Here is a 25,671-nt window from a genome sequence, read left to right on the forward strand (position 1 = left end):
CATATAGCAAACCATGCCTACATATCATGGTTGAATTGCATGTCCAAAATGTGTTGGCTTAGAGGACGACAATGGCCTAACAAAAGGGGATTATGACGGTCGTGTGTACAGAACTCATCACAGTGTTAATGTGTAATGCTGGTGTGCTTCGTGTACTGTATGTATTTGCACTGATCTTTGTGCTTTGTTGAGATATTGGAGTGATTTCGCTATGAACACCCCAAGGGTGGAAAATATTACTGCTGGACTATTCATCTTGGGTGTAATAGAGGCAATGCTGCACTCACTTTAGAAGTATTAGCCTTTTACATCAACACAGAATTATACATCCTGAATTAATTCAATAAAACATTTTCTCAGTCATTTAAGACTGAAAACATTGGCTGAGGAAGCTCAGGTCAAGGATATAAATGTTTTACGTTTGTAGCACATTTCTCTAATTATTCAAACAAACCCTATCATCTAAAAATGAATAAATATGTGAAAGTATCTGGTTAGTTTCAATTAAAATTTTAATGTTGAGTATTAGATTACAAAAAATTGTTTTATCTAACATATCAGGTTAATAAAGTCCATCTAAAGGCAAAATGTGCTCTAGACTTGTTTAAATGGTAATCACTAAAATACAGACTGACTAAAATCTATCTGGGGCCATAACATCTGCAAAGCTGGAAATAATAATTCAGTTCCAACATTTAATGATAGATATTTTTTTAGAAAAATACCACGGGATATTATTTATTGCTTATGATTTGCATCTGCAGTATGGTTCTCTCCTTAATGATAATGTGAAACTACAAACAGTGTGTACTGTTTTTTAATGATATGTGTATTACTTTTAACATCTTGCTGATATTTTCTACCAAAGCATAGATGTATGCAACAGATTAATGATGCCCAGAGTACTGCTCACTGACAGTAACTCACTTTCATCAAAGCTTCACCTACAGAACATGTAGCCTGTGTACTTTAATAGTGCAGCAATGGGAAGACCTTCTGTGACAGGGAAGACCCTGATCATTTTTTTGATGAAAATGATCATTTTCAATAATGTGCTTCAGCAGACTGAGCCTTTTCATGTGTATTGTCAACTTCTATAGAAAAATGTTGAGGTTTGTCTTAGTTTTTCAGCCATTTTCTTCTGTTCGGGCTCTCCAGGATCCCATACAGTATCTATATGTGACCTCTGAACAAATGTCCACTAAATCCACCTACCATGCCCACCCCCCAGGGGGTCCTAGTTGGATGATGCAGAGCATTAGGGGTGATCATGCATATAAAAAGTGGAGGAAAAAAGTTTTCAGAATCATTTCTTTATGGCTTGGAAACGTGTATTGTATTGTTCTGTACATACTGTAAATCTGCACACAGTTTGTGTCTTGCAAGATTAGAGACTTTTTAGTGCAGTATTTTATTTTTTTTTTTCTTTTCTGGTTGGGTTTTGTAAACCCCTGACACAAAAGGAGGCATAAAGAAAACACAGCACACACATTCAAAAAGCAACCACTTTGTCCACTCACTCCCTGACGGCTTGCTAATTGTCCGCCGCAGCACTAATAGGCAGGCAACGTCGGGATGTGATTTTCCTCCAACAGTTTCAGTCTGCGGACATTTTGCCCTTGGGAGTGCTGACCACTTCTAACATACAGCGACTTGTCATAGTAGCTCAGCGTATAGACATTAACAAATGGACATCTGATGGTTTAATTATCAGGTTGTTGTTTTTTTTCTTTTCTCTGTGGTGTAGTCTCTCACATCATTAAGTGTTTAGTGACAGCACTGGCTCTTCTAGCATCATTAACCCCCCCCCAATAAAAAAAACAACAACACACAAATCTGAATCAAAATGAAGAACACGGGGGAAGGTGTCTGAATGTGTCTTTGATGGGTATCAAAAAGAAAATGAGTTACTCTGTTACATAAGTAGGACCTGCTTTTCTAGACTTTTAATCAATTTGCCAAATAGATAGTTATCATCAAAACGGACTGTTCATTTTGAAAGTGATCTCAATGTGTTTCTGTAAATAAATTCTGGTTTTAGTGGAGACTGTGTCTCTGTATGGTTGTCTTATTGCCTACATTTGAGTCTACATATGTAGGGGATATTTTCCCAGGTGGTGCACTGACAGTATATTAAATTTTGAATTCAAAACAAGTGGACCAATAAAACTATAGGTTCAATAAAGAAAATGACAGGTGAGCCAGTTGTTTGATTGTTCAGAGTTAGTGGCTTTTATCTTTCGATCCAGACTCGTGCTTTCTAATCATAACAAGCTTTACGTTTTGAAATAGCAGAGTTGTAAATTGCAGGGCATTACAAAGGACTTGGCAACACGGGGTGACAGCAGCATTAAAGCTCCACTTAAATTACGAAGCAGCAGTAAGTCAGGGGAAGTCTTACCTCACCATTTCACCATAAATCCCCAAGCAGGCTGAAGTAATGCTAACCAGCTTTGGACTGGTTTTACTCACTCGGGCTGGTGTGAGTCTGTTTTATTCTCTAGTGGAACAATCCGATAAAAATGTAAGGATGACATTACACAAAGCAACTTCTGTGCAATAGGCATCACATTGTAAACAAACCGTCCAAGTGTTTACATCCCAGTTTCATCCTGAAGAGTGCACATTATGTTTTGGGTGGTATTTCCTGCTGAAAACCAGCCGCCATGCAGCTGTGTATCTGGATAAATTAAAGAACTACTCAGGCATAATCATAGTTTTCTGTCATATTTTAAAATGACTGCAGTATTTATGAAATGATAACAATATCACTGCCTAAATCAGAATACAGATAAATCACAGCTATAGCAGGAAGCTCAATCTGCACATGAGATCAGCATTTCTGACACTAACAGGGTTGATATGAGGACAACTCCATCAGTTCGACAGCTTGTTAAGCCTGAACCTTTTCTGGGACCATCGTGGTGCAGTCACACCCCTGGGATTTCACCAGAAGCTTGATCATCCACCTTCTTTGTAAATACCCCATTTATTTATTTATTTATTTGCATATTAAACATACGCATTTAATGTCATGTTATAGTTGAGTTATTTCTGTCCGGGCTTTGAACAGTCAGTGAGGTAAAATGCTCCAGACAAAAGCTGAATGGCACCAAATGCTCCTGTGTGAACACCGTGTTCCTCCGCGCTCCTCATCAGTCCTGAAGCCCCCTGACATTTGACTGGCACCGGCTCCGAGGTGCCAGTCCAGCTGAGAAAAGTCAGCCGGAGAGAGAGGCGGGGAGACCGGAAACCTAGCAAGCCGACTTTCACAATTAAAGCATGTTTGGTTGTTCGTGGTCACAATAAAAGATTAAAATATGTGATTTATTGAATCAGAAGCAGACACTTTTAGGGTTTTTCAAATAGGTTTTACCATGAACTGATCTTTCACACTGTGGTGGACTCACTGTATACTCTCACAGAAATGTGAAGATAAATCAGATAAGATGTATCACCCAAAGGCTGCAATAGTGAGTGATTTCTATCAAACACAGAATTGGTTATAGCATATTGTTAGACCTCGTTTCGTTTTGAGCATTGGTCAGAGGGAAAGTGACAAAATGCTCCATCCACAGTTACAGGACTAGTTTTAATCTCTTCTCTCATAGGACACACTGCAAAACCCAAGACTCATGGGACTACAGGGAGATGATCTTAAAAAGTATGTCTATGCATAATTCACAGCCCTGTCATGAAAAACATGCTGAAGTCAATCTGCAGATGCGGATGGACGTATTCCAGTCAATAATTGTTTTACTTTGAAAGTCTTTTCCGGAAGTTGTGTTTTCATCCAGGGTACCTTGACAGTGGGTGAATCTTTTGACTGGGGGCTACCTCAGACAGGTGGAGGAGACGTCCTTAAGCAGCTGAACTGCACCGTGGAGCTGATCGTGCAGGACTGGGCTGGGCTGCAGGACGAGCAGCGGTGGGCGCCGTGCACGCTCGGTGCGCGGGTCCTCGTGCATCTGCTGGATTCACAGTATGACACCAGCTCCGAAACGTGGTTTGGCTGATTTTCCCATCCGGAGCCCTCGCACACATGCTGGACGCTTAAATGTGGACACGAGGAGGACGAGGGATGTAGCTGCAGCGGATTCATGAGGAATGCATACGGACTTGGATCTTTTCCCTGAGGTTATTGGCTTATAATTTCTACCCCTCTGCCTTGGCCATGGAGAACCAGGCAGCTGAGCCGCAGAACTATGAAGATGTACAGAAAAGCGGGTATCTCCGCAAGCATAAATCAATGCACCGGCGATTCTTCGTGCTGAGGGCGGCCTCGGAGCACGGTCCTGCCAGACTTGAGTATTACGAGAACGAGAAGAAATTCCGCAGTAAATCACCTGTGCCCAAAAAAGTCCTGAACCTGGAGACGTGCTTCAACATCAACAAGCGGGCAGATTCCAAGAACAAGCACATGATAGTCCTTTATACCCGCAGCGAGAGCTTTGCCATCGCCGCAGACAGCGAGGAGGTCCAAAACGAGTGGTACCAGGCGATGCTGGACCTCCAGTGCAACTGTAAGACACGAAGAGTGTGATGTGATTTCTGCATCAGGCCCATCCTGCTGTAGGCTGCTTGTTCTCCGTGCACTGTTTGGCTCGGCCATTGCTCAGTGCACACGGCTGGATTGTTTGAGTATTTGACCGCGGCTCTAGTTCAGCCTTGTATTGAGAATAAATCAGTCTGAGTGATGATATTTGGGTGCTGTGTTTTTAACCAAGAAGCAGGTGGATCCGACTGAGCGGGGTCGATCAACACTATGGGCGGCATGTGCTGTGTGTGTGCTTGTGTGCTTGTGTGTGTGTGTGTGTGTGTGTGTGCGTGCAGCACCATCTCAATAAGGCTTGCTTTGATACAGTTATAACCTGCGGAGCATTTTCTGTCTGCACAATAAAACGAGATGCATTTAATAGCTTCTGCCTGTGATCATGTTTAGGTGATCGCCTTTTCTGACCCCAAAAATGCAGCAGCTTCCATAGGACGGTGTGTTTTTGCATGGCGCAGTGGGCATATAGCAACCATCCAAGGGATGCATCATATAGTAGTAGCCTATCGCGGTGCACCCCCGTTGGAGCCTGTGTTTTTGTTTTTCTGCACAGCTCTGCCTGCCGCTCGCCTAACCTACATTTGTGCTCCACGGTGCCGTCGGTTAGGGAGGAGATGGCACCGTCAGTGCGCTGCTCACTGGAAAATGTGTTTCTGTTGCTTATCCTCGTGTTTACGTTGTTATCCTTATGCTGGAGCCGAACACCACCACCCATCTTCCCCCGTTGTGCTGTGCATTTGAGTTAGTTGAGACCGATGGGCTTGCCCAGCTCTGGTGCCGTCACGTTGTGGACATCTGAAGAGATACACATTAGAGCACAGACCCCCATTTTGTTAAGATGATGTCTCAGGGATAGCCCAGTAACACTGTTCTACATCCAGCTTCATCTTAGGGAGCACATAAACGTACAGGCTGTAGTGATTGTGGACTATTTCTGATACATTCAGTGTTTTTCTGGAGGATGGGAGCAAACCGGTGCAGTTTTGATACATGAACAGTGAGGAAGATGGTGACTTTGACAAGAAAAAAACACTTATAATTCTGTAAATGATCATGTGACTGGTGCTGAACTAAAATGCTGCATTGTTTCAAAATCAGGCTTGGTGCTTTTCAGGAGGAAAAGGAGGACTGGTGATAAATTAGGTGCCAAAACATTATAGTGTATAGCAGTTTAGTAATGACAGAGAAATAAAATATTACTTTGTGTTACCTGAATTAGTTTGTCAGTTTTGCACAGATCAGTTTTTTAACATCGTTTTTTTAAATGCCAGATGTTTCTGATATATATTTTGCTTTTGTCATTCAATTTATTTATTTATTCCTTTTTTTTTTTTTTTTTTTTTTCTAGGTAAAAGTCCTGAAGACTATGGCAGCAGTGGAGAGTGTAGCTCTCCATCTCCTGTTCCCACTTTCAAGGAAGTATGGCAGGTCAAGGTTTGGCCTAAAGGTCTTGGACATGCCAGGAACTTAGTGGGCATATACCGGCTGTGCCTAACGGACAAGACAGTCAACTTTGTCAAACTCAACTCTGATGTGGCTGCTGTGGTGTTGCAGCTGATGAACGTTCGCAGGTGTGGACATTCAGAGAATTTTTTCTTCATTGAGGTGGGTCGCTCAGCCATTACTGGCCCTGGAGAGTTCTGGATGCAGGTGGATGACTCTGTAGTGGCTCAAAACATGCACGAGACCCTGCTGGAGGCCATGAAGGCCCTAAGTGAAGAGTTTCGTCAGCGCAGTAAATCTCAGTCCGTGGGAACCTCATGTGGTGGTGGTACTGCTTCAAACCCCATAAGTGTCCCGAGCCGTCGTCATCATCCTAATCTGCCACCAAGTCAGGTGGGCTTTTCCAGACGTGCCCGCACAGAGACCCCTGGAACAGGAGGCGGCAGCACGAGCACTTCACCTACGTCACGCCACGGGTTTCCAAGGGCACGAACAGCCAGCATCGGAGCCAGGTCAGAGGAGGGTGGAGCAAGCGCCAAAGGGACATGGGCCAGCTCAAGCCCAAGTCTTAATGGATCATGCTCAACTACACCAACACTTAGGCCCAAGCCCACTAGGGCCCCAACTCCCGCTAAGATTACCCTCAGCCTTGCACGGTACACGCCTAATCCCACTCCCTCTCCTGCACCGAGTCTGTCTTCCAGCTCTGGTCATGGCTCAGAGTGTGGCCTAGTGGGGGCAGCAGTGGTAGGCATGACGGTCTGCTCCTACCCCCGTGTTTCTCAGAGGGTTTCTGTTTCAGGTTCACCGAGTGACTATGGCTCCTCAGATGAGTATGGCTCCAGTCCTGGGGAACACTCTCTCCTTGTACCTAGTCTGTCTGGACATCATGTACATGGAGAAGGGTCCAGCTATATAGTCATGGGACAGCGGGAGGGTCTCCTTGGTTCCCATCATCGCTCCAAAGGACGTCGAATTCTGCGGCGCTCATCCAGTCGGGAATCTGAGGCAGAACGCAGGCTACTAAGTAAGAGGGCCTCCCTGCCTTTGGCAGCCCATGAAAGACTCACCCCTCATAGAAAAGATGAAGATGATGAAGATGATGAAGAATATACCATCATGTCACAGAGTGATAACAGACAGAGAGCTGATTTGCACCATGGCTCAGGGTGTCCGGCAGTTAGGAGTGGACAGCCTGATGTAGGAGGGGAGCATAGGAAGAGGGCTGACAAAAGCAGGGGAGAAATGGATGCAGGAGCAGCTGTGGATAGTGGCTATATGTCAATGTTGCCTGGAGTGACATCTCCTCCTGTTTCACTTTCTCTCTCAATAGACATGTCTGATGCCAGTGCCAAACCTGGGGCAGATGATGAGTATATGGCCATGACCCCCAACAACAGTGTGTCCCCTCCTCAGCACATCCGCCAGCCCAGCTCCGAGGGCTACATGGTCATGTCTCCCAATAGCAGCAGCTCCACAGATCTGCATGGGCTGGGCATGTGGGATAGAAGGGCCAGCATGGAGAGCCGGGCTGCCAGTGACTACATGAACATCTCACCTGTCAGCAGCCGCTCCGCTTGCAGCACACCACCATCACACCCTGAGCAGCATCAACTGCAACCAAAAATGTTCAACTCCTATTTCTCCCTGCCACGAGCTTATCAACATACTCTCTATACTCGTTTTGAGGAGGACTTAAACAAAGTGGAAGGAAAAAAGGACAGTAGTGGGCATGATACTGCTGGAAGGGGAGGGAAGGTGGGATACAGCAAGAGAAACAAAACTGCAGCGGGCTCTGCAGGAGGCTGCCAACTCTCCATGTCTTCCTCTTCTTTCTCCTCCAGTTCTGCAAGCAGTGAAAGCCTGGAAGATAAGTCTATTTCAGCAGGGAGAGGGTTAAGTTTATTAAGAACTGGAACAGAGTACAAGAGTGCGGGAACATGCACAAAAGATGGACGTCACCATCAAAAACGCGGATCCAGTAGTAAGAGTCCAAAGCAACAAAGGAGGGGTCGTCCCCTCAGCATGTCCTCAGACATTACTAAAGCAAACACTCTGCCCAGAGTGAAAGAAAATCTGCCACCATCTGTGTCTCAAAACGTTGGTGAATATGTCAGTATTGTGTTCAAGGAGGACGATAACTATGATGGAGGACGATGTGCTGGGTCTGAACATGGAACCCTCCGGCCTTTGAATCAACCACTCCTCTGTCACGATAACCCTGCTAACCTATCCCGCAGCTTCTCTGCACCATTGACCACCTCTGCTGAATATGTCACTATGGATTTAGGCAAGGCCACAGCTCCCCTAACTCCTGTTAGATCCACATTCAGCATCCCACAGGGCCCACCACCTGTTGCCCCCAAGGCTCAACATGAACATCGCACGTCTTCTCCACTGGCTGCAGAGGACAACATGGGCTATAGAACAAAAATGAAGATGACAGCAATGTCAAAAGATGCTCCTCATCCATTTCCAGACAGCAAAGATTCAGATCCCAGCACATCATCAAGACCTCCCATTCACTCTGGTCAACCCTTACCTTTGGAACAGGAGACAGGCTTGGGGTTTTCCCCAGTTAAGTCCTTCCAGTCTCCTGAGCGCAGCAGCAGATTGGTTCGAGGCGACCAGCAGGGACGCCGGAGCCATCGCACAGAGACATTTAACTCGCCTCCCTCTTTACCACGCCACGCACCCTCTTCTACCTCCCTCTTCCCAGAGGGCAGCCAGGCACATAGTCATCGGCATGGTTTGGACTGCTCTCTGTGGGAGAACGGGCAGGCACCTAATTTGTCTGCCACACCTCCACCACAAGCCTCCACCTCAACTGCTGAACAAGGCCTTAACTATATTGACCTTGACTTGGCCATTAAGGAGAACCCTCAAACCGGAGTGGAGTGTACCTCTGCCGCCTACAACATCGGGGGAAGCACGATCGGAAGCAGTGCTGGCTCCAGTCTCAACACTTATGCCAGTATTGATTTCTATAAGTCAGAAGAACTGAGAGCACACCAGAGCAGTAGAAAGGATGGTCAAGGTAAGAGCTACGGGGATTGCACACTAATCTTGTTTTAAAATATATATTAAAACAATGGTCATAACATCTGACACTTTACTCAAGTAAATTTTATGTTCACAAAATGTCCAGATATGTTAAAGCCCATACATCCATGGACATCATCTTTTATGATAGGATTCCTGGAAACTGGAAATTCAAAGGTTATATATTAGCAGGAAATCCCTAACTTGTTAAGAAATCAAGTTCATTCAGTAGATGAAGCTTAATATATACTGGTAGATTTTCTATAATCAATTGAAATGATGTATCATAATATTTTTATCTTTTTTTAAAGTTTATATTTTGCAAAGTTTAGTTGTTAAACCAATGGCTGATGAGCAGAACATACTTAGCTAATTATTTACCCAATAACTACTCAATTATTTATTCCAGTCACTTTTGAAGAAAGATTTGATCTTTTTTTTAATGTGAGGATTTCCTGTTTTCCTGTCATAGATGATAGTGATATGAGTGTGTTTTTCTTTAGACTGATGGTTAGATTAAACAAGGCATTTGAAGCATTTGTCACATATGATTTACATAAGTTATTTTTAAAAAAAAAGCATCTTTCATCATTTTTTGACATTTGGATACTTAAGAAAAGAATCCTCAGACTATCTGATAACAAATGTAATTGTTAGTTGCAGCCCTAATCTTCTGTATTTTTTTATTTATTCATTGCTGTTTTTGATAACAGCTGCATTTTAGTCAAAATGAAGAATTCTCCTTAGAGCAGGACTGATCAGTCGATCACCAAAGTGAATATGTAACTAACAGTTTCTTAATGTTATCTGCTATTTTGGTGTTTTATCTGCCAAACAATTACTTGAGAAGATAACTGGTTCATTAATCAGCAATGAAAATAACTATTTGTTGCGCTCGAACCGAAACGGTCGATAATGTTGAAAAACAAGTGAAATGAAGTTTTTGATATGATGTGCCTAAGCCATAGGCATAACCCATGTCTGAGTATTAGTCAGCCCTCCTGTGTTCATTCTGCGCTGGTGTGTACCTTTGCTTCAAGCTGGTGGACAGCACCGTGTTTCCAGGCTGTGGGTTGTCTGTAGTCTCTTATTATCACAAGTGGGTGTTCAGAGAGCAAAGCCAATTGATTTGTCTGCTGGTAATGAGCCATTTCACATAAATGGAAGTAGAGGGGTCAGAAAACGGGCCAGGTGTTTATGTTTGTGTGTGGGCGTGCTGTCGGCTGCAGGATCTCATATGACAGCTCTAAGGCTTCCCTCGCACTGCACAGATGACAGTTTTTCAGGGGTTAACATTGGTGGCTAAAGTTCATACTTGATGTATATACAGAGAAGTACATAAGAGATCTGTTACTTTTTAATATCAAGAAATGAAAGCTACAAAAGGCAGCATGTTAAAATAGCAACATGCAGGTAAATATGAATAATCAGAGGGTTAAATGGAACAGACATGTTCTACTCATTTATTCAGAACAGCTACAACATTTGCATGATTGATTTATCCAATACTATTTAATCTCTACATGTACAAGCATAATAATTGCCTAATTATTTCAATTGGGGATAGTTTAACATTTATGAATTTAACATGCATAGCATGGAAAAGATTCCTCTGGTAATATTGTGTAAATTACTCTTTCATGTAATTTTTCACACTGCGATACGTTTCTCCTCCTTTGAGCTACAGTGTTTATCCTGCTTTCATTAACTGCAGTGGTTTTCTAGTCATGGAATATATAAAGGCTGGATATAGGGAAGAGGCATGGTTCCCCAATGTCCAATCAGTGCTCAGATAATTGTAGTAATACAACATTATGTTCAGAGTAAATAGAAAAAAATGTGTTAAAACAACAGAATAGGATTAAGATGTTTTAACTGCAGTATTGTCATTCTTGCATGATGAGCGGTGTTCATGAGATGCTGAAAGTTAATTAGTTTACTGTCTGAACCTAATGCAACATCCAGTTCAATCATGTGACTTCTGATCTTTGTAAACACTTAATTATCTTTGCTTTATCGTGTTATTCTAATATGAGCAATTATTAGTGAACAGCAGCACTGAAATACTGCAAACTCTGGGAACATCTCGCCGTGGTCACCTCTTCAGTCTCTAAAACAGTCTGACGGGTGAGGAAGTGTAGGTGGACTTCTACACTCAGTCGCCTGTTTTTTTATTTTATTTTTTTATTTTTTATTTGGCATGCCCACCTAAAACTAATTGTTGATTCAACTGGATGATCATTTTGACAGCTGTAGTTTGTGCTGCTGTGGAATTGTATTGTTTGGTACAGAGAAGTGTTTCTTATTTACTCTACCCTCAGTGTGGTGGACACAATACAATTCATCAGTAAACAAGATGCCTCCAAAACAATCACATAAATGAATCAACACCTCTGAAACTGCTTCAATAGGAACTCGACATTATGATTTTCATTAAGGGGGAATTAGCTGCACGACAGTTGTATGTGACTGCATTAGGGGTACCTAATAAAATGAGTGTGTAGTGCAGAGATATATAGTAGAGCATTAACAAAAATAATAAACTAGCCAACACAGATTCATCAGCTGTTGGTAAAACAGGAAATTTCAATAACGCGGACTAGCTTTTTGCACCGAGCTGTGTGCTGTTTAGGTGGCTCATTAAAAAGACGCAACAGTTCAAAATCCCTGGAACTTTGCCTGGAATAATATTGACACGTGCAACAGTGTGCATAGGACATCAATCAGAAAATCCCTTTAGAAGGAGATCATGCGTCATGTAATATTTACCCAAGCAGCTAGCAGGTAGTCTTAAGTAAACGAAAACAATGGTGTGCAGAATACATAATATAGATTAAACTGCTTTACCCTCTGTAACTTTTTACTGAATTGTTATGTAGACTGTAAAAATGAAAAAATACTAAGGAAGACCTTTGTGTCAAAAATGGATGATTTAAATTTCTGCCTACTTTTGGTTCTTTTCTTCCAGATTGTTGATCTCTGGCCTCGTCTTAGATCTGAGTATGATGCTGATGTGCCTGCTCCACAGTCAGCGGCTTGATCTGTTGCCACAACAGAACTGTACACTGGAGTCTGAACACTGAAACCCTGGAAAACACATCTCCATCTCGTCTGCTGTTTTCTGTCAACCAAATGTGTGCCAAACACACACACACACACACACACACACGCACACACACACACACACACACACACACAACACACACATATAAAAACACACAAATACAGGGTAAGGAAAAGGTTTGTTTTGCCTTCTTTTGAATAAAAATGACATTTGATCATCATTTAACTTAATATACAGAGCATTGAGAAAGTATTCACGCCCCCTTCACTTATATTTTGTTATGTTGCAGTCTGATATTACAATTTTATTAATTATTAAATGGACTGGACATGATTTAGAAAGGCACACACCTTTCTATAGAAGGCCTCACAGCTGGCAATGCATATCAGAGCAAAAACCAAACCATGAGGTCAAAGGAGCTGCCTGCAGAGCTCAGGACCAGGACTCTTCCAAGAGCTGGTCACCTGGCTGGGATAAGGGCCTTTGTAAGAGAGGGGACCAAGAACCTGAATGTCCCTCTGACTGAGCTCCAGAGATCCTGTGTGGACATGGGACAAAGGTCCAGAAGGACAACCATCACTGCAGCCTCCACTGATCTGGGCTTTATGGCAGAGTGGATGGACAGAAGCTTCTCCTCAGCGCAAAACATATGAAAGCTGCTTGGAGTCTGAAGGACTCTCAGGCTGTGAGGAACAAGATTCTCTGGTCTGATGAAACCAAGACTGACCTGCTTGGCCTCAGTTCTAAATGTTATGTCTGGAGGAAACCAGGCACCTCTGATCAGCTGTTCAATACCATCCCAACAGGCTGTTTTTCAGCAGCAGGGACTGGGAGACTGGTCAGAGTTAAGATAAAGCTGAATGGAGCAAAGTACAGAGATATCCTCAATGAAAACCTGCTCCCCAGCCCTCGGGACCTCTGACTGGACCAAAGGTTCACCTTCCAACACGACAACGACCCTAAGCACACAGCTAAGACAACACAGGAGTGGCTTAGGGACAACTCTGTCAATGTCCTAGAGCTGCCCAGACACGGCCCTGACTTGACCCCTGTCCAACATCTGTTTTCACTTTGTCATTATGTGATACTGAGTGTAGATGAATTAGAAAAGAAAATGAAATTAAACAACTGTAGCAGGCTGCAACATAAAACTGAAAAGTGAAGGAGGTCTGAATACTTTCTGAATGCACTGTAGATAAGGGTTGACAATTTGATACCTGACTGTCTGAGTTCTCAGGTGACCGTTACGTTGATCGTGGTGGCTCCATAACAGCCTGTCAAAGTCGTCATTTAACTTGAGCCACGTGACCACAGCACTCTAACAGTGATGCAGGCAAAGTCATAGATCAACAAGACTTTCAGGGAATCACACAAATGGTAAATGCCTCCATCTGTGTATCTTCATTCAAAACGCATTTGCTTGCGATTGGTGCATGAGCCAGTCTATTAAACCCTCGTAAATCGAGGCTCGAAGTGGCAGCTGTTACATCGACACAGTCTCAGCTGTTGTGGATTGTTTATTTATTGGGTCCCATGCTAGACTTGCATCCTCAAGGTTTATGTTTTTATACATCAGAACATCAACCTTTATTCTTATTTTGAGTTAAATGATCATCAGGTGTCACTTTGATGCAAAATAATAAGGAAAATAAGGCTTGGCAGTGGTTTCATACACCCATACATGCTGTCACTGTCAACATATTATTATATACAGTTGCCCAAAAAAGCCTTTAAACATCTTGACCACTTTTATTGTGCTACTGAAGGACTTCAAAATGTGCTTACATTCTAAAATATAATGTATGGAATGAAATTGGCAATGAAATTATGTTATACAGATGAAATTTTTCGCACAAGAAAATCTCACAATGTATTCAGTCTGTGAAACTTATATTATCATGTGATTACAGTTTCCCTGCAGTTGACATCATATTGGTGTAGTTCTGCCCAGAGTTGATCTTAAGGTTGTAGCTTTCTTTGTTTCCCCCAGTACTGTATTCTGTATTTTCTGTGTTTTTCACAGAGAAGTACGCTTTAACTCCAGATGTGCACTCACACAGGCCACAAATCTTTATTCAGCCCAAGATTTGATTAGGTTCCAGCTAGACATGTCCTGTCATGTCCTGTGGCTGGTGCCATTAAGAATATCAAGTCAGAATCACAGAAATATTTTAGGACAGAATTGTCTATACAGTACATTATGTGGTGTTAGTGATCATCCAGCTTCCTGCTATACAAACACACAGCAGGTTTTCCTTCCTGTGTTGCACCATTAAAAAAACAAAAGGGTTATTTTTATTCCAAAATTAAAAAAACAACTACATTTTACAAATACATTAAAACCTTAAGTAACTGCAAAAAACAGACAAAAAAACGTCATATCGCATGGCTGCATATGCGTTGCAGCTAGAATGCCATAGGAAATGTCAATGAAAGCCATGGCACATAGATATGCAACAGTGTGTTTGTAATAATCATGATATGCAACATTGCATAAAAATGGCCAAATTAACATAATATTCTTCTGCTATGCATGTAAACAACTTCATCAAATTGGCTTCAGACACGCAGTATAGACAATAATTAGATTGTATGTATGTAAATGTTCTCACTGAGATGTGCTGAAGGGAACTGATAGTAGACTTGCTAGTGGGGGAACCTGAACACTGAAGTTTCAAAAAAAAAAAAAAAAAAAAACTTTTTAAACACCTAAGGGACTGTATGCAAATAATTTTTTGGGGGGAGCAATATCCCATTTATCATAGGATGTTTTTTGACAAACAGCAAAATGATGAATATTCCAGACCCTTTTTGTACAAAGATTAAATGGTCGTTACATGAGAAAGCTGAGCACACGTTGCAGCTCACCTGCCTATGGACAGGAACACTGCAATTATTAAGATTTTCCCTTAATAAAAAGTATAAGATGAGCTCACAGATAAGTTTCACATCGGTAATGTGTGTATGTTTGACGTAGCTGTTCCAAAGAGCATTACTTTTGAAATGAGTGAAAGTTAAAGTCATCTTTTGGATGTAATGTGATCATATTTAAAAAAAAATGTTCAAAAATTTGACAGGGGAAGTGTTAATCTAGGCTGGAGCAAAAAATTCAAATTTCTCTTCTCTGGCCACAATCTTATAATTTTTGTACAGTCCCTAACTACATATGAAGCCACATATATTTGATAAGATGATAGTATACAAAAAGAAAATGAATTTCAAAACTTAATCCATGTCTGCAACTGCCTTTCCATCTCAGTATTAAATGAATTAGCACTTAGCGTTGATTACAACGGCCTGACATTAAAGCATTTTGAGGCAATGTGTAGCACAAAATGTTGGAAAAAAGTCAAAGTGTAAATACTTTTTTGGCAACTGTGCTTTTTTATTATAACTGTATATTGTACTGTAGTATATACTATAGCTTACAGAAACTATAGTACATACTGTAGTTTGTTTTCCTTGTTTGCAAAACACTTAACATAATTCTAATATAAAGTGACACATTTACAGTGGTATATAAGATATACATATAATGATTAATACTATATAGCCTAGATATCTATATACTCTTTTATAAAGTGCCTCATTTTTGATTGTAGCTGTTTTTACACAGGTAATCTTAAAATGGGTTTTGAAAATCGAAAAAAAAAAAAAAAAAGTTTCTTTCCTGAGTCAAAATTGTGTATATGTTGAACTTTACAGCCGACACACATGGAAAACCTATATCGCCATCAGTCAACCATAATCAAATTGCCTTACTGTGTTCATCAGAAACACAGGACAAAAATCTCTTTGGTTTTTTTCTTCATTTATTTGTTTTTTTTTTTTTGTTTTGTTTTTTTACAGTGCCTAACGCTTCAGCCACAATGTAAGCACTCACATTGCAACTGATTTTCGCTTTCACTCAGTCGTTTCATACCCTGAGATGTATCCACTTCAGACACTACCATGTTTTTTTTTTTTGTTTCTTTTAATTTATTCTTGTTCACTACCAATCAGCCACTTGTTCAGTGTGAAAGCTGACGGCCTGGTGCAGATGGGACATCATCCATCTGAAGCTGATTGTTAGTGGACACTGTAGCAGACAGCTTGCAGATAAAATAGCACATCTTGTACATGAACATTTTACATTGTATAGATTTTAATGTCAAATCATATTTTTAGAAACTATACATTCTAGAAAGTAATAAAGATGATGGTTTCTTCTATAAAAACAACAATCCCCAGCTACAACAGGCTCCTACTTAGTATTAGTCAAAGTTAAATATGTGAATTTGCAGTATATATTTTGAACCCCAAAACAAATATGAAAGCGGTGATTTCAGATCCTCACAGCAGCCGGTGTGGTGGCTGACTGTTTATCTGGGCTCAAACAGTGTTAACACCCTTGTGTATTATTCTTTATTATTCGAATGTGGATTATCTGGATGTGGAGTCAGTTCCAAGTAGGTGTGAATAGTACTGCTTCTCTCTCAATCATCATCTTTTTATACTGAAAATGTGGGACTTGGTCTCGACTATTACACAGTGCCATTCCTGCTCACACTTATTCCTGTCTCATTTCTTCCTTTATGACATTTTGCTGCTGTCAAAGAAATTGCCAAAAAATACAAAGTCTGACAACAATTCAGAGGCCTACTGTAAAGGTAGTTTGCAAAGAGTAGACACATAAAATCAAAGATCTAATTAAAAAAAAACAAACTAAAACTCACTTTTTCACTCGGCCACATGGCCAAAAGATAAATTGTTAAAATGTAAATGGAGTCAAACTTTTTTTAAGCATACAGTGTTTTTCTTAAGGTAGTGTGACTTGTACTTTATGACTGGTTGCGTACTGTATCCAGAGCCGCTGCTAGGGAGTTTGGCCATGTTGTGACATTAGTGACACTGTATACTAAATCAGGATGTGTTGGTAGGAAATATTTTTTAAAAAGTCTATTGGATATGATGTTGTGATGCCAAACCCTTCAGTAATTGCAGCAACCAAACTCTTTTATCCAGGGCCTTGGCTGTGTGTATACAGGGTACAAATGAAGATGGCTTTCTTGATGTATTTTTGACACTGGTAGCTTTTCCCACATTTAGATAGAATTTTTAATTTTTTCACAGGGCTCTGGTTAACACCAAACTAATACAATGCTTAATTTATAACATGTGTTTTTTACACATTTGGCACTCACAGTCACTGTTTTTAATCCTATAAGGAAAAAAAAAGGTGTATTGATTGAGCACATCCTACTACTGCCAACAGTTTGTGCTCAATACTAGGATCTACACTTGTACAGCAAATCCATACAAATACCTGGACTAGTTCCACTTTTCTGATTTCTGGTACACTTGTGTTACTCTTTTATTGAAGTGATCTTTTATAATCTTTTTGTTATTGCTTCAGTATCAGTCTTCTAATTGGGGATTTGGGAGATTCTCTGACTGTACCTCATAATCTGATGTCCGAGCAGACGTAACAGTTGGTAGAAAAGCCCCTTGGAGAGTCTGAGAAGGGTTCAGGATATTATACAAACGTCAAATAGGAGGAACTCCTTAAAAAACAAAAAAGCTGCGGATTTGGGACAGCGTCATTTAATGTATTGTGAATTCAAAACCGCATCGATAGAATGAGGCTTTCTGCAATGTTTCCATTCTGATGATATACTTCGAACATATGAAAATGCTTTTCATCAACAAATCATCACAATTCTGCCAAGTATTTCAGTTTGGTGAAATGCAGAGGCTCATGTTGTCTCTAGAATATTTTGTAACAACGTGTCATCTAAAGCAAGGCAGATAAAATGCTCAACAGACTCTAACTGTGGGAAATGATACTGTATGTACAATCAGGACAGCAATTATAAATACAATGGAAAGAGCATTGTTTGTATTTTAAAGCTATTGATACTACTTTGATAATGATGTAAAATGTAAAAAGGCTGAACAGGAACTATAAGTATGTAAAGTATGCTGTGTATAGAGGAGTTTGCTCCAGGGGAGGGATGGGCATGGGGTTCATTCTGTTCATGGCAAAATTGTTTAACACAAAATATTGATGAATCTTGTCTGTGATGTAGACAACGTCAATGTTTTTTTTTTTCTTTTTTTTTTTGATAAAAGGCAAAGTGATATGATAAAAGTGTGTGTGTTTTTTTTACTTTATGTCTGAACCTAAGAGTTTATGGGGTGTTAAAGCATATAGTCAAGTGAGTTGTAAGCCATTTTTTGTCTAGGTTTTTAAGGATAAGCCTGTGGACAGCAGGCACATGTATTTAATCCCAGGCTACTCTGTTTAAACAGATGGTTTTTTGGCAGAATTTCAGTTCATATGTGAATAACAACTCAGTGACTTTATTCGTACCCCCGTTGTTTAGCTCACACATTTTTCCATTAAATTCAGTCTAAATTCAACATAATATTTCATGAGGGCTAAAGGACTGATAAACTTCACACACATTAAGTAATTACAATTAGTAGGTGAGTTTAAAAAACAGCAAAGCATTGAAATACCAATGAATGAAGCTGTTTTTCTAAAGCTCAACACAAAGGTAAAATTGAAATCTGGTTTAGATCAGAAGTCAGGTAATGACCGAATTAAAATTCCCAGCATCAAATTTCTATCTAATCTATTCTAGCAGAGGTGGTGACATGTATATAAGTAAAAGGGCATTATTGATTGGCTGTTTTGACCTTTGTTATGTATATCATTCACATTACACAAGCTCAGCTTATTTTGAAAATCTCTATTTTCTTTAAGTTAATAAGGTTATTGGCCTGTGATGTATTAAAATAAGGAGAAATAATACTTCTATTTCATTTTTTCATATGATATCATATCTCTTTGCTTGATCTTTGGTCAATGTAATATCTTTTTCAGTGGACATAAACTGTCCACAAGTCAACATATGCAACGACACTTTGTAGTAAATGTCAAGGGTATATATATCCAGAGGCAAGATACCTCTAATATTACTGTGACCGTATAAACATACAGCACAGACAGCACTGTTGCATAAGAGTTTTAGGCGCTAGCATTGCTTCATGATTTCTTTTTGCAAGGTTGAAGGAAGAGGAAGTACTTTCTTCATGATACCTCAAGGTAATTAAGTATAGAGCTGTTTCTTAAAATACTAGGGAGAGATCAGTCCCTGTATTTATACAAATTAAATGTTTATGTGCAATGTACATGTTGAGTATATATACATTCATAAGTGCTGTAGATATTAAATATGGAATGATCTTTGTAAATGAAATATTGTAAATGAAAAAAAATCAGCATAATCACACTTAGTCCTTATGAGTTGGGTCAAACGGATCCACTGGGTTTAAACAGACGATGTAATAATTTATAAAATTCATTCTTGTTCCTATTGTTTTCACTGATCTAGAAATATGTTATTTATTTCCTTTACGTCTGGTGTGATGTTGTGTACATTAGGAATCAGATGTGCACCTGATAAGTACCTCATTTATACTTACATGATTGTTCACGTTACTGTTAAAAGCCTGGACTAACTAAAATCAGGGTTTAGTTTTCAGGTGTGGTTGTTGCTAAACAGGGAAAACCCAGACACACGGTGCTGTTAAATGTTACTTTAATTGGAGGGCATTTAAATCCCTTTAATCTGCATGTGGTTCAAAATGCACCAACAATAAACCTCAATCTATAAATTACAACTTAATGTGTTTGGTTGAGATATAGATCTCAGTGGCTTTTTTCCCCAGAAACAATAAATAATCAGCAGAGGGTGCTATATCCCTCTACCTTCTGATGGGAATGTATTTTGAGAGACAATTTGAACCGGAAGCCTTGAGGCTCTTTCGTCCTAGATCTTCAATAGAAAAGATCGCTCCTTGAATCTGTGGCTTAAATTTTATAGGTACTAAAATTTTATCTCCTCTAGGTACCACTGTTAACGTTTATAATGGTTTCTTGTGCCACTTTTTGTGTAGTTTTGTGTGCAACCTTTTTAATGTGTTCACTAATGGGCTCATTAGGGGGAGAATAATTTAGTACACAATAAAGAATTAATTTACAGCGTGAAAATGTTTTAAAAGCAAAGCCATTCAACAGATAACAGACACAAAATAAGTAGGAATGCTGATAAGATATTTGTGTACATGCTGACACGTGAACAAATAGAGTAGGGAATAAAAAACAAAACAACAAAAATAAACACTCTATTTAAAATAAGTTAAAAGTTATATAAATACTTGTGATAAATAAATAAATGGTAAATAATAATTGAAAACCGTGACAAAAATTCAAGGGGTTTCCTGAATATTTTTTCTATAACGTATCAAAAATCTGGCGCATTTATTACTGTTAGTAAGACCAAGACAATTTAACAATGAAACTCAATCACGAAAAGAGGCAGAAAACTAGTTTATAAATTAAAAAATCTCCAACAACCGTAAAATGTTAACAACATACTGTAGAGTTTTGAATAGTATACTGTGGTAGTAACAAATGACCTGTGAAAGGCCATGAGGATTTAAATCTGAACGAAATTTCACAGAGAGAATAAACGTTCGCTATACTTGTGTAACGTTAACATACTCGCTCAGAGAAACACATGCTCGGAGCATGATAGCTAGCGAAGGCGGTTTGATACCCGGAATTTCGAGCGGAGTGGGAGCTCCTCGTTGTAGTTCGTCTTAAACATCATGCAATCCACACGCCTGTCTTCCTCAACACCACTGTCACTGATCCATACATTGACCGCTGTGGCTGAACCCCGGGCGGCTGTCCTGGGTGAGATAGCGCAGAGGTAAACGGCAGCTGTTTGTTGTGGCGGTGGTGTTAGCATGTGGTCACTGGCGGCGTCAGCCTCGGTCAGCTGCTCTCCGCTCCATAGGCTTGGCTCACACACCGCGACGTTAACCTGACCCAGAGCCGACACGTTGATGCCGACACGTTGATGCCCCCAGCTGAACTCCCCGCTGCCCTCTCAGGTTTCCACATTTTAATTATTATTTCTAAACGTTTAGTCCGCTGCTAAGAAGTAGCGTCGGTGACACAGAAACAAGCCGCTTTGAGCCGGTTTATGCTAACGGTTACCGTTAACGTAACTTAACGTAACCACGTTATGATTATTAACGTTTCTGGAGGTTTTTTTACTACGTAGCGTTAAGTTACTGCTCAAAGGGAATTTTTTACACTTTACTGGTAATTTTGTGTCTAAACAGCGGTGAAAGCGAGTGTTGTTTGGTGACATGGTATTTAATTCATTTTAATTTTTCTACAAACATTAACGTTTTGTCGCTCTCTGGTGGTAACCTTTAACTAAACGGAGGCATGCCTGTTCGAGTAACGTTAGTTAACTAACGCTAACTTTAACTGATGTTACATCAGCAGTTTATTGTCCTATAAAGAAGAAACAACGTTGTTTATGTTTTAGTTTACTGATATTGATTGATATTGATTCATTGAAATACATTAAAAAGTGTAAACGAGCCTCACACAACACATTCAGATTAACTAAATTAGCTAGGTTAGATTATTAGCTAGCTAACTAGCTGCTCACTAGTTTTAGGAAGTGACACAATAAAATAACAGAAAATTGTGCTTTTCTTCTTTACTCGGAGAGTTTCAACATTTGTCCAGATACTGTTAATGCAAACTTATCATTTGTGTTATCTAGCTACTGGTGGTGAGTCCAGCTGTAAAGGTACTTCTGCCCTGGAATTTCAATAAGCCTCAAGGTCGTTTTGTTTACATATCATGCTTAGTTTAATGTAAATCCATATGTATGTAGTAATTGTAGTGCTCTAATTGGCCTGTTATGAGGCAGGATATGTGAATGGACTAGGAGGCAATTTGTCATCATTATTGTTTCTCTGTTAGCTAGTTTAGAGAAAGAGAAACCTATTCTGACAACATTTTCCGGACACCATGGCCCCACACTCCGCCATCCAGGCCATCATCGACCTCTCTGCAGGAGCCATAGGTAACTACATTGCCTTGCCTCTCCCAGTCACAGAAACCACTACGCACATTTTAAATTCCCTATAAAATCATTTTGCTGCTTTTCCAGACCATGGACTCATTGTTTGTGTGCCTGATGTAGCAGGATGTTTTGATGACTCCTGTCTGTTTCCAGCTCATTTCTCTGTTTCCATTGACCCTTTATACTGTTCAGTGGGGAGTAGTCCCCTATTTAAGCTTCTATGACTCTTATCTCTTTTCACAGCACATGTGATAAATACAAAGTTTGATTTTCCTGTAGTTTGTGTAACAGCCATTCGGTATAGAGTTTGTTTACCATGTCTATGTATGGGTGACTTGTGTTTTTTATGTTTGTCGTCTCATTGTCCTTCCTCCAAGGTGGAGCTGCATGTGTCTTCAGTGGACAGCCTCTGGACACAGCAAAGGTCAAAATGCAGACCTTTCCTACTTTGTACCGGAGTTTCATCCACTGCCTTATGTCCACCTACAAACAAGTTGGCATTCGTGGTCTGTACCAGGGCACCACACCAGCCCTGATGGCCAACATCGCAGAGAACTCTGTGCTCTTCATGAGTTACGGCTTCTGCCAGCAGGTCATCCGCTTCATGGCCGGACTGCACAGTGAGGCAGTGCTGAGGTAGTGTGACCTTATCCAAGTTGACATGCTTTTCAACATGAAACCAGCTTCACCCTGAGTCCACATGTCAGGTCTCTAACTGTCCTTGTTTATCTTTCCTTTTCTGTTAGTGACACACAGAAAGCCTGTGCTGGCTCAGTAGCGTCCATCTTCTCATCACTAGTGCTCTGCCCCACTGAGCTAGTCAAGTGTCGGCTGCAAGCCATGTATGAAATGGAGGCAACAGGCAAGGTCGCTAAGAGCCAGAAGTAAGTGGTGTAGGCCCATATTTTTGGATAATAAAGTTTAGGTCATTTACTTTTATAAAACTCAGATTTTATGGTTGTATATCAGTTTTATAGATTAATTTACAATAAATCTTTTTTAATTTTATTTACAGAATTTCAGATTAAGTTATGCTGAAACAGTTGCTTGTTTTATATGTATAGTAACCATTATTAATGTATCTAATGAAACATTAAAAAAAGCAAAGTGAATATATTTATTTGTGTGTTTAATTAAATAATGTATAATGTTATTCAATGTTTGAGAATTTATCAAATGTAATCAAGAGTCTGAACAGGTCAACATTCAAAGGGATAAAAGTAATGATTTTGATTTAATACTGTAGATTATTTTCTTTGCTATTGATTAAATTGTTTTATATTGCTTTTTGCTAAAATAATAAAGCAGACTGGTATCACATCATGAAATGTAGAACTTAAATGTCAATACCTTTTTTTTCTGTATAATTTCCATTGAATTCATGTATTTGTGATTGGATCTCATCACTATTTTTTAAATTTGTTTTTTTACAATGCATACATTGTATGTATTATTCTGTAAAATTGCTGCAGTTGTACGTTAATACACCGATCAGCTATAACATCATAACCACTAGAGTGTGGAGGATGTTGAATTTCTTTAAAAAAAAAAAAAAGAACTTGTCTTCATGATCAGTTTTCACTCCTTTTGATTTGTTTATCACTGAATACTGGTCAAATGTGTGTTTCTCTTCCTGACAGTGGAACTATGAAAGCAAACAGATTCACACAAGATGTGTAGCGAGCTGCAGAGTGACACAAGTGCCAACCTACTGCTGCACTGACACCTGTGTAGACACCTGTGGTCATCATGTTATGGCTGATCTGTGTGTTTTTCTATTTTTCTAAGTTAAATGTTGCATCAGTGTAATGAATTGCATAGAAAGACTTTTTTGGAGGGAGGTGGGGAGATCTTATTCTGTATATGCTGTTATAGTGTGTGTGTGTGTGTGCGCGCTGACTGAGCCATACCTCACTCTGCTCAATCTGAAGTACAGTGTGGTCTGTGGTAAAATCCATTGTGAGGAACGAGGGACCTCTTGGCTTCTTCCAAGGCCTCACCACCACCATAGCCCGAGAGGTCCCTGGATACTTCTGCTTCTTCGGTGCCTATGAGCTAAGTCGCACTGCCTTTGCAGACTACATGAAATGTGACAAGGATGACATAGGTACTTGCCAGATGCACTACCATAGAGCAAAAAATAACTTCAGTTACCAACTTTTGATGTTAACTCCTCAGAATAAACAAGCAAGACACTTTTTATTGCATCCTGATGAGTCAACATTTATATATGGCCAACATCCATCATTTCAGATCAGAAACTTTTCCCTGTAAGTTGTTGAAAAGCACTTAGAGAAAATTCAGAGGTCAGTCACTAGCAGTATTTGAAGGTGTACTTTGAGAGAAAGTGATACATTAGAAAATTAAAATGGAGTTTTATAGATTGACATAATGCCTAATGCCTACCTTTTCATTTTCCTTTTTATTCATATATTTGCTTTTACCTCCCACACATTTATTGTACAACATAATTGTGTTAGCATTTAATAGGTGTTACTCTTTATCTTGAAGGTGTGGCTCCAATTGTGTTTAGCGGTGGTTGCGGAGGGGCCTGCTTGTGGCTGGTGGTCTTTCCTATGGACTGTGTCAAGTCTCGGATCCAGGTCATGTCTATGGCAGGCAAACAGGCAGGCTTTTTCAAAACCTTCATGACCATCGCTCGTACTGAAGGTAACTAGCTATGGGGTTTGATGTTTTCAGTGTGTAATCATCTTAGCAGTGATGTTTGGGGTTAACAATGGCAGGTAAAAGCATCCTTTGTCAAAAAGAGTTAGGATTCCTACTTTTCCCATTATTGCTCAGACTGTAATTTTCGCTGTCTCTTGTGTTTAGGTGTGAGGGCACTTTACTCTGGTCTCACCCCTACCATGGTCCGCACTTTCCCTGCTAATGGAGCACTGTTCCTGGGTTATGAGGCCAGCCGGAAGCTCATGATGAAGCATTTTGACCACTAAAATACCACATATGCATGAGTGTTGAACTGGACATATTATAGCCATACAGTTTTATCAAAACCCAAGTTGAAACTTAATATTTGAAGGATGTGGCCATTTGATGCTTTATTTAAACTTACTCCACAACCGCCACACTCCTTATTTTTAGACTAAACTATTTTAATTAAACACCTTGAACAAAGTGTTTACCTGTTTTTATTCCTAATATATAAGAACAACAGTAATGAAACATTTACTTTTAGATCTCAATATTCTATTTTAAGACACCTAAAACGCAACTGCCAGCATACAGTAGTATAATACTGAGGAACCTTAACATGCATCTTGATGGGGGTGTGTGAGCACTCCAGTTCATCATTTTGTCTACCTCAACAAAGTTGTATTTGCAGAAATATTCTCCTGTGCCAGTCATTTGAAATCACACTGTACTTGCTTTATATACAGATACGCAGTATTTGTTAGATTGGGTGGTTACCTTTAATCCGCATAATGTTAAAGCCTTATTTTCAAGAGGAATTCTTTAAAAATGTGAAGTAGCACATGCCAGTTTAAATTCTAATAGGGTGTGTTGGACCTACTTTTCCAATATTGTTGATTATAGTATTATTCCAAGTGCCTTGGAAGAAAGCCACATTTTAAATGTGAGCCTAAACATTTTTATGTCACTGACCATAT

General features: G+C 39.9%; 2 protein-coding genes across 4 annotated transcripts; both read left to right on the plus strand.

The window, feature by feature from the left end:
* The first annotated feature begins 4,174 nt into the window (after nucleotides 1–4,174).
* On the plus strand, nucleotides 4,175–10,343 carry LOC113143064 (insulin receptor substrate 1-B). Its single transcript, XM_026328525.1, has 3 exons — nucleotides 4,175–4,523; nucleotides 5,901–9,032; nucleotides 10,267–10,343. Exons 1-3 carry the CDS (start codon nucleotides 4,175–4,177, stop codon nucleotides 10,341–10,343), a joined length of 3,558 nt encoding a protein of 1,185 aa, XP_026184310.1.
* Nucleotides 10,344–19,119: 8,776 nt separating this feature from the next.
* On the plus strand, nucleotides 19,120–25,180 carry slc25a15b (solute carrier family 25 member 15b). Of its 3 annotated transcripts, none has more exons than XM_026328805.2 (7): nucleotides 19,120–19,191; nucleotides 21,940–22,042; nucleotides 22,420–22,678; nucleotides 22,789–22,926; nucleotides 23,974–24,149; nucleotides 24,554–24,712; nucleotides 24,875–25,180. In XM_026328805.2, exons 2-7 carry the CDS (start codon nucleotides 21,988–21,990, stop codon nucleotides 24,994–24,996), a joined length of 909 nt encoding a protein of 302 aa, XP_026184590.1. In that variant the 5' UTR covers nucleotides 19,120–19,191; nucleotides 21,940–21,987; the 3' UTR covers nucleotides 24,997–25,180. The 3 variants fall into 3 exon arrangements, with proteins under 3 accessions (XP_026184590.1, XP_026184588.1, XP_026184587.1); XM_026328803.2 differs by lacking the exon at nucleotides 19,120–19,191 and adding an exon at nucleotides 20,604–21,047 and having other exon boundaries at nucleotides 21,944–22,042; XM_026328802.2 differs by lacking the exon at nucleotides 19,120–19,191 and adding an exon at nucleotides 20,611–21,047.
* Nucleotides 25,181–25,671: the final 491 nt, after the last annotated feature.

Source organism: Mastacembelus armatus, chromosome 14 (assembly GCF_900324485.2).
Source record: "Mastacembelus armatus chromosome 14, fMasArm1.2, whole genome shotgun sequence".
Taxonomy (NCBI): domain Eukaryota; kingdom Metazoa; phylum Chordata; class Actinopteri; order Synbranchiformes; family Mastacembelidae; genus Mastacembelus; species Mastacembelus armatus.